This window comes from Oncorhynchus nerka, linkage group LG7 (genome assembly GCF_034236695.1).
Source record: "Oncorhynchus nerka isolate Pitt River linkage group LG7, Oner_Uvic_2.0, whole genome shotgun sequence".
NCBI lineage: Eukaryota > Metazoa > Chordata > Actinopteri > Salmoniformes > Salmonidae > Oncorhynchus > Oncorhynchus nerka.
In genome coordinates this window covers 16,693,946-16,707,756 of record NC_088402.1, presented here as the reverse complement: position 1 = coordinate 16,707,756, position 13,811 = coordinate 16,693,946, and the positions used below count along the sequence as shown (strand labels likewise).

Genomic DNA, 13,811 nt, shown 5'->3' with positions numbered 1-13,811 from the left:
CAACCATGAAGCACAGGGGTGGCAGAATCATGTTGTGGGGTGGTTTGCTGCAGGAGGGACTGTTGCACTTCACAAAATAGATGGCATCACGAGGAAGGACCATTATGTGGGTATATCAAAGCATCCCAACTTATTGTGGGAAGCTTGTGGAAGGCTACCCAAAACATTTGACCCAAGTTGAACAATTTAAAGGCAATGCTACCAAATACTAATTGAGTGTATGAAAAACTTCTGACCCAATGGGAATGTGATGAAATAAATAAAAGCTGAAATAAATCATTCTCTCTACTGTTATTCTGACATTTCACATTCTTAAAATAAAGTGGTGATCCTAACTGACCTAGGACAGGGAATTTTTACTAGGATTAAATGTCAGGAATTGTGAAAAACTGACTTTAAGTGTATTTGGCTAAGGTGTATGTAAACTTCCGACTTAATCTGTATGTAAATTGGGTCTGGGTGGGAAAGCTCCAGATCCATTTCGTAACAGGTCCAACTTCATGACATCTAGACACCGTACAAACTACCTTCTCTGCTGGAATAGATTCCACACACACATGTGCGTACACACATACACACACGTGCATGCACGCACACGCAAACATACACACAGGGACTTGTGCACACACAAGCGCTCACAGACACACACACACACACACACACATTTCAAAGTCCTCATCTATTAAGCAGTATATTATTAGTTACAGTGAGTGCCTGAGGACAGTGTCTGGGTAGGCACCTGCTCTGAAAAAAACATCTGATAGAAATAACACAAAAATAACATGAATCTCTAGCACCACAATATTAACCAGAATGTATTACTTTTCACACTCACACTGTAGTCAGACACTTAGTACCAGTAGTGGTCAGACACTTAGTACCAGTAGTGGTCAGACACTTAGTACCAGTAGTGGTCAGACACTTAGTACTAGTAGTGGTCAGACACTTAGTACTAGTAGTGGTCAGACACTTAGTACTAGTAGTGGTCAGACACTTAGTACTAGTAGTGGTCAGACACTTAGTACTAGTAGTGGTCAGACACTTAGTACTAGTAGTGGTCAGACACTTAATACTAGTAGTGGTCAGACACTTAGTACTAGTAGTGGTCAGACACTTAGTACCAGTAGTGGTCAGACACTTAGTACCAGTAGTGGTCAGACACTTAGTACCAGTAGTGGTCAGACACTTAGTACCAGTAGTGGTCAGACACTTAGTACTAGTAGTGGTCAGACACTTAGTACTAGTAGTGGTCAGACACTTAGTACTAGTAGTAGTCAGACACTTAGTACTACTAGTAGTCAGACACTTAGTACTACTAGTAGTCAGACACTTAGTACTACTAGTAGTCAGACACTTAGTACTACTAGTAGTCAGACACTTAGTACTACTAGTAGTCAGACACTTAGTACTACTAGTAGTCAGACACTTAGTACTAGTAGTAGTCAGACACTTAGTACTAGTAGTATTAGTAGTACTCAGATACTTAGTACTAGTAGTAGTCAGACACTTAGTACTAGTTGTAGTCAGACACTTAGTACTAGTTGTAGTCAGACACTTAGTACTAGTAGTAGTCAAACACTTAGTACTAGTAGTAGTCAGACACTTAGTACTAGTAGTGCTAGTAGTAGTCAGACACTTAGTACTAGTAGTAGTCAGACACTTAGTACTAGTAGTAGTCAGAGACACCTGAAACCCCACCTCACTTAGTACTACTGTTAGTAGTCAGACACTTAGTACTAGTAGTAGTCAGACACTTAGTACTAGTAGTAGTCAGACACTTAGTACTAGTAGTAGTCAGACACTTAGTACTAGTAGTAGTCAGACACTTAGTACTAGTAGTAGTCAGACACTTAGTACTAGTAGTAGTCAGACACTTAGTACTAGTAGTAGTCAGACACTTAGTACTAGTAGTAGTCAGACACATAGTACTAGTAGTGCTAGTAGTAGTCAGACACTTAGTACTAGTAGTAGTCAGACACTTAGTACTAGTAGTAGTCAGACACTTAGTACTAGTAGTAGTCAGACACTTAGTACTAGTAGTTGTCAGACACTTAGTACTAGTAGTTGTCAGACACTTAGTACTAGTAGTGGTCAGACACTTAGTACCAGTAGTGGTCAGACACTTAGTACCAGTAGTGGTCAGACACTTAGTACCAGTAGTGGTCAGACACTTAGTACCAGTAGTGGTCAGACACTTAGTACTAGTAGTGGTCAGACACTTAGTACTAGTAGTGGTCAGACACTTAGTACTAGTAGTGGTCAGACACTTAGTACTAGTAGTGGTCAGACACTTAGTACTAGTAGTAGTCAGACACTTAGTACTACTAGTAGTCAGACACTTAGTACTACTAGTAGTCAGACACTTAGTACTACTAGTAGTCAGACACTTAGTACTAGTAGTATTAGTAGTACTCAGATACTTAGTACTAGTAGTAGTCAGACACTTAGTACTATTTGTAGTCAGACACTTAGTACTAGTTGTAGTCAGGCACTTAGTACTAGTTGTAGTCAGACACTTAGTACTAGTTGTAGTCAGACACTTAGTACTAGTAGTAGTCAAACACTTAGTACTAGTAGTAGTCAGACACTTAGTACTAGTAGTGCTAGTAGTAGTCAGACACTTAGTACTAGTAGTAGTCAGACAATTAGTACTAGTAGTAGTCAGACACTTAGTACTAGTAGTAGTCAGACACTTAGTACTAGTAGTAGTCAGACACTTAGTACTAGTAGTACTAGTAGTAGTCAGACACTTAGTACTATTAGTAGTCAGACACTTAGTACTAGTAGTAGTCAGACACTTAGTAGTAGTAGTAGTACTTAGTACTAGTAGTAGTCAGACACATAGTACTAGTAGTGCTAGTAGTAGTCAGACACTTAGTACTAGTAGTAGTCAGACACTTAGTACTAGTAGTTGTCAGACACTTAGTACTAGTAGTAGTCAGACACTTAGTACTAGTAGTTGTCAGACACTTAGTACTAGTAGTGCTAGTAGTAGTCAGACACTTAGTACTAGTAGTTGTCAGACACTTAGTACTAGTAGTAGTCAGACACTTAGTACTAGTAGTAGTCAGACACTTAGTACTAGTAGTAGTCAGACACTTAGTACTAGTAGTAGTCAGACACTTAGTACTAGTAGTAGTCAGACACTTAGTACTAGTAGTTGTCAGACACTTAGTACTAGTAGTAGTCAGACACTTAGTACTAGTAGTTGTCAGACACTTAGTACTAGTAGTTGTCAGACACTTAGTACTAGTAGTTGTCAGACACTTAGTACTAGTAGTGGTCAGACACTTAGTACTAGTAGTGGTCAGACACTTAGTACTAGTAGTGGTCAGACACTTAGTACTAGTAGTATTAGTAGTACTCAGATACTTAGTACTAGTAGTAGTCAGACACTTAGTACTAGTTGTAGTCAGACACTTAGTACTAGTTGTAGTCAGACACTTAGTACTAGTTGTAGTCAGACACTTAGTACTAGTTGTAGTCAGACACTTAGTACTAGTTGTAGTCAGACACTTAGTACTAGTAGTAGTCAAACACTTAGTACTAGTAGTAGTCAAACACTTAGTACTAGTAGTGCTAGTAGTAGTCAGACACTTAGTACTAGTAGTAGTCAAACACTTAGTACTACTAGTAGTCAGACACTTAGTACTAGTAGTAGTCAGACACTTAGTACTAGTAGTACTAGTAGTAGTCAGACACTTAGTACTATTAGTAGTCAGACACTTAGTACTAGTAGTAGTCAGACACTTAGTACTAGTAGTAGTACTTAGTACTAGTAGTAGTCAGACACATAGTACTAGTAGTGCTAGTAGTAGTCAGACACTTAGTACTAGTAGTAGTCAGACACTTAGTACTAGTAGTTGTCAGACACTTAGTACTAGTAGTTGTCAGACACTTAGTACTAGTAGTTGTCAGACACTTAGTACTAGTAGTAGTCAGACACTTAGTACTAGTAGTTGTCAGACACTTAGTACTAGTAGTTGTCAGACACTTAGTACTAGTAGTTGTCAGACACTTAGTACTAGTAGTGGTCAGACACTTAGTACTAGTAGTGGTCAGACACTTAGTACTAGTAGTAGTCAGACACTTAGTACTAGTAGTAGTCAGACACTTAGTACTACTAGTAGTCAGACACTTAGTACTACTAGTAGTCAGACACTTAGTACTAGTAGTAGTCAGACACTTAGTACTAGTAGTATTAGTAGTACTCAGATACTTAGTACTAGTAGTAGTCAGACACTTAGTACTAGTTGTAGTCAGACACTTAGTACTAGTTGTAGTCAGACACTTAGTACTAGTTGTAGTCAGACACTTAGTACTAGTTGTAGTCAGACACTTAGTACTAGTTGTAGTCAGACACTTAGTACTAGTAGTAGTCAAACACTTAGTACTAGTAGTAGTCAGACTCTTAGTACTAGTAGTGCTAGTAGTAGTCAGACACTTGGTACTAGTAGTAGTCAGACACTTAGTACTACTAGTAGTCAGACACTTAGTACTAGTAGTAGTCAGACACTTAGTACTAGTAGTACTAGTAGTAGTCAGACACTTAGTACTATTAGTAGTCAGACACTTAGTACTAGTAGTAGTCAGACACTTAGTACTAGTAGTAGTACTTAGTACTAGTAGTAGTCAGACACATAGTACTAGTAGTGCTAGTAGTAGTCAGACACTTAGTACTAGTAGTAGTCAGACACTTAGTACTAGTAGTTGTCAGACACTTAGTACTAGTAGTAGTCAGACACTTAGTACTAGTAGTTGTCAGACACTTAGTACTAGTAGTGCTAGTAGTAGTCAGACACTTAGTACTAGTAGTTGTCAGACACTTAGTACTAGTAGTTGTCAGACACTTAGTACTAGTAGTTGTCAGACACTTAGTACTAGTAGTAGTCAGACACTTAGTACTAGTAGTAGTCAGACACTTAGTACTAGTAGTAGTCAGACACTTAGTACTAGTAGTAGTCAGACACTTAGTACTAGTAGTTGTCAGACACTTAGTACTAGTAGTTGTCAGACACTTAGTACTAGTAGTAGTCAGACACTTAGTACTAGTAGTAGTCAGACACTTAGTACTAGTAGTAGTCAGACACTTAGTACTAGTAGCAGTTGGACTACATCATTACAGTGTAAATGTACATAATACATTATAATTTAGGGGGTTCTTATATTTGTCCTGTTACACACTAGTACATGTGTGTAATGGAATGGAAACGTGTTTCTCGGTTTATAATAGCAGTATAGTTATAGTACTGTCATAGTATCGTAAGGTTTACCAGTGGCGTTAGTCGGACACTTGTTGTAGACTGTTTCTCCAGCCGAGGCTCTTTTCCAGGTCATGGTTACAAGGTACTCATCTCTACAGATCTCATGAGGTGCTGCAGAGAGACAGAAGAGAGAGAGAGGGAGTTAGATATAACACACACACTGCAATTCAATAATATCCTGCAACAGATTCCATTTTTCCCAGGCATTGTATTTATTACACTCCCTTTCTGTATATTTCATTACCGCTGCAATATATATTCATCCTTATGTCTACACTATTCATCATTACCTCTGCAATATATATTCATCCTTATGTCTACACTATTCATCATTACCTCTACAATATATATTCATCCTTATGTCTACACTATTCATCATTACCTCTACAATATATATTCATCCTTATGTCTACACTATTCATCATTACCTCTACAATATATATTCATCCTTATGTCTACACTATTCATCATTACCTCTACAATATATATTCATCCTTATGTCTACACTATTCATCATTACCTCTACAATATATATATTCATCCTTATGTCTACACTATTCATCATTACCTCTACAATATATATTCATGCTTATGTCTACACTATTCATCATTACCTCTACAATATATATTCATCCTTATGTCTACACTATTCATCATTACCTCTACAATATATATTCATCCTTATGTCTACACTATTCATCATTACCTCTACAATATATATTCATCCTTATGTCTACACTATTCATCATTACCTCTACAATATATATTCATCCTTATGTCTACACTATTCATCATTACCTCTACAATATATATTCATCCTTATGTCTACACTATTCATCATTACCTCTACAATATATATTCATCCTTATGTCTACACTATTCATCATTACCTCTACAATATATATTCATCCTTATGTCTACACTATTCATCATTACCTCTACAATATATATTCATCCTTATGTCTACACTATTCATCATTACCTCTACAATATATATTCATCCTTATGTCTACAATATTCATCATTACCTCTACAATATATATTCATCCTTATGTCTACACTATTCATCATTACCTCTACAATATACAGTATATCCATCATTACCTCTACAATATATATTCATCCTTATGTCTACACTATTCATCATTACCTCTACAATATATATTCATCATTACCTCTACAATATACAGTATATCCATCATTACCTCTACAATATACAGTATATCCATCATTACCTCTACAATATATATTCATCCGTATGTCTACACTATTCATCATTACCTCTACAATATATATTCATCCTTATGTCTACACTATTCATCATTACCTCTACAATATATATTCATCCTTATGTCTACACTATTCATCATTACCTCTACAATATATATTCATCCTTATGTCTACACTATTCATCATTACCTCTACAATATACAGTATATCAAATCATTACCTCTACAATATACAGTATATCCATCATTACCTCTACAATATATATTCATCCTTATGTCTACACTATTCATCATTACCTCTACAATATATATTCATCCTTATGTCTACACTTTTCATCATTACCTCTACAATATATATTAATCCTTATGTCTACACTATTCATCATTACCTCTACAATATATATTCATCCTTATGTCTACACTTTTCATCATTACCTCTACAATATATATTCATCCTTATGTCTACACTATTCATCATTACCTCTACAATATATATTCATCCTTATGTCTACACTTTTCATCATTACCTCTACAATATATATTCATCCTTATGTCTACACTATTCATCATTACCTCTACGATATATATTCATCCTTATGTCTACACTATTCATCATTACCTCTACAATATATATTCATCCTTATGTCTACACTATTCATCATTACCTCTACAATATATATTCATCCTTATGTCTACACTATTCATCATTACCTCTACAATATATATTCATCCTTATGTCTACACTATTCATCATTACCTCTACAATATACAGTATATCCATCATTACCTATACAATATATATTCATCCTTATGTCTACAATATTCATCATTACCTCTACAATATACAGTATATCCATCATTACCTATACAATATATATTCATCATTATTTCTACAATATCCATCATTACCTATACAATATATTCATCATTTTCTCTAGAATATATATTCATCATTATTTCTACAATATCCATCATTACCTATACAATATATTCATCATTTTCTCTAGAATATATATTCATCATTACATCTAATATATATATATTCATCATTACCTATACAATATATATTCTCATTACATCTACAATATATGTTCATCATTACCTATACAATATATATTCATCATTACCTATACAATATATATTCTCATTACATCTACAATATATGGTCATCATCAATTCTACACTATGTATTCATCATTACCTATACAGTATATAATCATCATTACCATTACGCTATATCCATCATTACATCTACAATATATATGCATCATTACCTATACAATATATATATCCATCATTACCTATACAATATATATCCATCATTACCATTACAATATATATCCATCATTACCTATACAAAATATATCCATCATTACCATTACAATATATATCCATCGTTACCTATACAAAATATTTTCCTCATTACATCTACAATATGTATTCATCATTACCTTTACGCTATATTCATCATTACCTCTACAATATATGTTCATCATTACCTCTACAATATATATTCATCCTTATGTCTACACTTTTCATCATTACCTCTACAATATATATTCATCCTTATGTCTACACTATTCATCATTACCTCTACAATATACAGTATATCCATCATTACCTCTACAATATACAGTATATCCATCATTACCTCTACAATATACAGTATATCCATCATTACCTCTACAATATATATTCATCCTTATGTCTACACTATTCATCATTACCTCTACAATATACAGTATATCCATCATTACCTCTACAATATACAGTATATCCATCATTACCTCTACAATATATATTCATCCTTATGTCTACACTATTCATCATTACCTCTACAATATATATTCATCCTTATGTCTACACTATTCATCATTACCTCTACAATATATATTCATCCTTATGTCTACACTATTCATCATTACCTCTACAATATATATTCATCCTTATGTCTACACTATTCATCATTACCTCTACAATATACAGTATATCCATCATTACCTCTACAATATACAGTATATCCATCATTACCTCTACAATATATATTCATCCTTATGTCTACACTATTCATCATTACCTCTACAATATATATTCATCCTTATGTCTACACTATTCATCATTACCTCTACAATATATATTCATCCTTATGTCTACACTATTCATCATTACCTCTACAATATATATTCATCCTTATGTCTACACTATTCATCATTACCTCTACAATATATATTCATCCTTATGTCTACACTATTCATCATTACCTCTACAATATATATTCATCCTTATGTCTACACTATTCATCATTACCTCTACAATATATATTCATCCTTATGTCTACACTATTCATCATTACCTCTACAATATATATTCATCCTTATGTCTACACTATTCATCATTACCTCTACAATATACAGTATATCCATCATTACCTATACAATATATATTCATCCTTATGTCTACACTATTCATCATTACCTCTACAATATACAATATATCCATCATTACCTATACAATATATATTCATCCTTATGTCTACAATATTCATCATTACCTCTACAATATACAGTATATCCATCATTACCTATACAATATATATTCATCATTATTTCTACAATATCCATCATTACCTATACAATATATTCATCATTTTCTCTAGAATATATATTCATCATTATTTCTACAATATCCATCATTACCTATACAATATATTCATCATTTTCTCTAGAATATATATTCATCATTACATCTAATATATATATATTCATCATTACCTATACAATATATATTCTCATTACATATACAATATATGTTCATCATTACCTATACAATATATATTCATCATTACCTATACAATATATATTCTCATTACATCTACAATATATGGTCATCATCAATTCTACACTATGTATTCATCATTACCTATACAGTATATAATCATCATTACCATTACGCTATATCCATCATTACATCTACAATATATATCCATCATTACCTATACAATATATATATCCATCATTACCTATACAATATATATCCATCATTACCATTACAATATATATCCATCATTACCTATACAAAATATATCCATCATTACCATTACAATATATATCCATCGTTACCTATACAAAATATTTTCCTCATTACATCTACAATATGTATTCATCATTACCTTTACGCTATATTCATCATTACCTCTACAATATATGTTCATCATTACCTATACAATATATATCCATCATTACCTCTAATATATTTTTCCATCATTATCTCTACAATATATATCCATCATTACCTCTACAATGTACAGTGCATTCAGAAAATATTCAGACATATTGACTTTCTACATTGTACATTTTTCCACATTTTGTTACATTCCAGACATATCCTAAAATTGATTAAATTGTTTTTTCCCTCATCAATCTACCTCATCTTCCTCATCAATACCTCATAATGACAAAGCAAAAACATGTTTTTAGACATTATTGCATGTTTTGTGTGCAAATTGAACAAAACTCTCATCAAGGCAAAGGGTGGCTACTTTGAATAATCTCAAATATAAAATATATTTTGATTTGTTTAACACTTTTTTGGTTACTACATGATTCCATATGTTTTATTTAATGGTTTTGATGTCTTCACTATTATTCTACAATGTAGAAAATAGTACAATTAAAGAAAATCCCTTGAATAAGTAGGTGTGTCCAAACTTTTGACAGGTACTGTATTTCCATCATTGCCTCTACAATATACAGTGAGTGTACAAAACATTAAGGACGAAATGAGGCTATTCTGGGGACAAAAAGGAAGTGCAACTCAATATTCGGAAGAGACTTCCTAATGTTTTGTACACTCAATCCATATGCAATCTGTCTTTATCTGTCCCTCTTTGTATTCATATCTCTTTTTATCCCTCTCTACATAACCCTGAACGATGAAGAATATTACAAGAGAGGAAATACTCAGAGTCTGGAGAAGAGAGAGAGAGAGAGAGAGAAAACAGCGCAGGACAAGAGAGAAAGATAGTGAAAAATGTCAGTTCTTCTTCATGTAAATCTATGTTCCCCTCCAAACTCTTGGACAGATCTGTATGTTCTGCAACATGCCAGAGAGCTATAAAAGGACTATCTCTGACAGAAGTTCACTCTGCGGCAATGTCTGACATTTATCTAATCTATAGCCTCCCAGAGCACCGCACACACACAAACACACACATGCATGCGCACACACACGCACGCACACACACACACACACACACACGCATACACACAGAAATAGAAAACCCAGTCAAAGGCATGCTTATTAAACTGTGCTGTTTGCTGCAGTGGCTGACACACTGACAAATCACACCAAGCAGGGCTTTGAACAATACCCTCCGTCCTGTGAGATGAGAGAGGGAGGGAGGGAGAGGGAGGGAGAGGGAGAGGGAGAGGGAGAGGGAGAGGGAGAGGGAGGGAGGGAGGGAGGGAGAGGGAGAGGGGGAGGGAGAGGGATAGAGAGGGGGAGGGAGAGGGAGAGGGAGAGGGAGAGGGAGAGGGAGGGAGGGAGGGAGGGAGGGAGGGAGGGAGGGAGGGAGGGAGGGAGGGAGGGAGAGGGAAGGAAAGAGGGAGAGGGATAGAGAGGGAGGGAGAGGGAGGGAGAGGGAGAGGGAGAGGGAGAGGGAGAGGGAGAGGGAGAGAGGGAGAGGGAGGGGAGGGAGGGAGAGGGAGGGAATAGAGAGGGGAGAGCAAAAGAGAAATAGGTTGAGAAAAAGAGAGGAAGAGGGAGATAAAGTGAGAGAGAAACGCAGAAAGGGAGAGTGAATATGAAGATTGAGAGCAAGAGACAGGAAAGAAAATGGAGGGAAAATGATGTCAACAGAGAGAGAGAGAGAGAGAGAGGGATGAAGAGGCATACAGAAAGATAGATACTGTGCAACAAACTAAAATAAAAGGGAGCAGGAAAATGGATAGACAGAGAGAGAGGAGAGAGAGAGAGAGAGAGAGAGAGAGAGAGAGAGAGAGAGAGAGAGAGAGAGAGAGAGAGAGAGAGAGAGAGAGAGAGAGAGGAGAGAGAGAGGAGAGAGAGAGAGAGAGAGGGGAGAAGACAATACCCAGCTAGCACATCTGGTTCCTTGGAAGTTGTGGAAATGTACATTTTTGGTTTCTCATTGGTTCTGGGGATAAATTCATAAGTTTCCTAACCGGTAACATTTTTTGAGAAGGGATGGTACCAACACAATCACTTCAAACTGAAGCTGGAATGACACACTGCCTGTACTTTGTTTAGTTTTAGAGTTATTTGTATACAGTATCAGTTCAGAGTTTGGACACACCTACAAATTAAATCAATAACATGTATTTATAAAGCCATTTTTACATCATGTCACAAAGTGCTATACAGAAACCCAGCCAAAAACCCCAAACAATGCAGATGTAGAAACACGGTGGCTAGGAAAACCTCCCTAGAAAGGCCAGAACCTAGGAAGAAACCTAGAGAGGAACCAGGCTCTGAGGGTGGCTAGTCCTCTTCTGGCTGTGCCGGGTTGAGATTATAACAGAACATGACCAAGATTTTCAAACGTTCATAGATGACAGGCAGAGTCAAATAATAATAATAATCACAGTGGTTGTAGAGGGTGCAACAGGTCAGCACCTCAGGAGTAAATGTCAGTTGGCTTTTCATAGCCGAGCATTCAGAGTTCGAGACAGCATGTGAGCTAGAGAGAGAGAGTTGAAAAGAGCAGGTCCAGGACAAGGTAGCATGTCCGGTGAACAGGTCAGGGTTCCATAACCGCAGGCAGAACAGTTGAAACTGAAGCATTTTGTATATAAAAAAATCCTTGAATGGGTTGGTGGACTTTTACTGTATATCCATAAAGATTATGCTGGTTCATGACTGGCTGGCTAAGAAAAACTGCATGCCTGTCTGTCTTATCCCGACTCCCGACACGTTCATTACTATGGGAAAGCTGGAGACCGAATTCGAATATTCAAACAATGTTTTTATAGTTGAGATGAAGTTTATTAATTGTCTGGCTGGTCTGATGAGACAGTGGATTGTGCACTCAGATGGAACAGAGAAAATAGGAATTTTATTACGTCATAGATTTAGCCAACGGTAACTTGTGGAATAGACAGTGTTTGGAATGCGGAATAGACAGTGTTTGGAATGCGCTTTTAACCAATCAGCATTCAGGATTAGACCCACCTGTTGTTTACATGTTCTTAGAACGTTCTTAGAACGTTATTTGAACATTAATGTTTTCTTCTGCGTTTTATGGAAACTGTTCTTAATGTTCTGAGAACATGACTTTAAAAAGAACCACGAGGAACCCTTTAGAAAACGTTATGCTGAAGTACTGAAATCCCCACTTAAGAAACATATGGTTCAAATAACGTTATGTGCGAGTGGGGTATCCTGTACCATTTGCAGAACATTGTGGGAAGGTTGTATGCTAAATAACCATAGGACAACCATGCTCTCACCAAGGTCTAAGAAACATTAGGTTCTCAGAACGTTATGTGGTAGCTGGGTAGGCTGGCCAACAGTGTTGCCTTCACCACAGGGAATCATCCACTCTGTGTGATGCAGTTTGACTGACACATGAAGAACCATCAATTCCCCTCATTCCACAATCATTACAGATACAATTATACCCCCACTATACGTAACTCAACACATTTTTAACTGAGCCTATTAAACAAATACACCACAACACATTTCAACAAAAACAAACAAGTTCGCAAATTATCACCAATAATCACACACAGTTCGCCCTCTCAATGAACACACACAGTTCGCCCTCTCAATGAACACACACAGACACACACACAGCCCTCATACCATCACACACACACAGTCCCTACCTGACCACACACACAGACACACACACAGCCCTCATACCATCACACACACACAGTCCCTACCTGACCACACACACACACACACACACACACACACACACACACACACACACACACACACACACACACACACACAGAAACAAAGCGACGTAAACACACACTGAGACACAAACACACACAGAGACACAAAGAGACATAAACACACGCAGAGACACAAAGAGACATAAACACACAGATAGACACAAAGAGACATAAACACACACTGAGACACAAACACAGACATAGACTCTGACCGGGGCACTTCTTGTCATTGCAGGAGCGGACCTCCTCTCCGGAGCCGTCACAGGGGTAACCCTGTATCCCTGTCCCCTCACACATCCTGAAGCGACGCTGCCACCCTGAGTCACACGTCTTACTGCACAGACTCCAGTGGTTCCAGCTGCCCCAGTTACCCCCACCTGGAAAGAGACGGAGGG

The 13,811-nt window shown here is 36.5% G+C and overlaps 1 protein-coding gene across 1 annotated transcript in view; it reads right to left on the bottom strand.

The window, feature by feature from the left end:
- LOC115124545 (adhesion G protein-coupled receptor B2-like) overlaps positions 1 to 13,811 on the bottom strand; it is a 37,897-nt gene that overhangs the window by 7,956 nt on the left and 16,130 nt on the right. Inside the window, exons 4-5 of the mRNA XM_065021034.1 lie at positions 13,629 to 13,793; positions 5,274 to 5,375 (exon numbers count right to left, since the gene is read on the bottom strand). Coding sequence (XP_064877106.1) covers positions 5,274 to 5,375; positions 13,629 to 13,793 — 267 coding nt within the window. The remainder of the gene's footprint in view (positions 1 to 5,273; positions 5,376 to 13,628; positions 13,794 to 13,811) is intronic.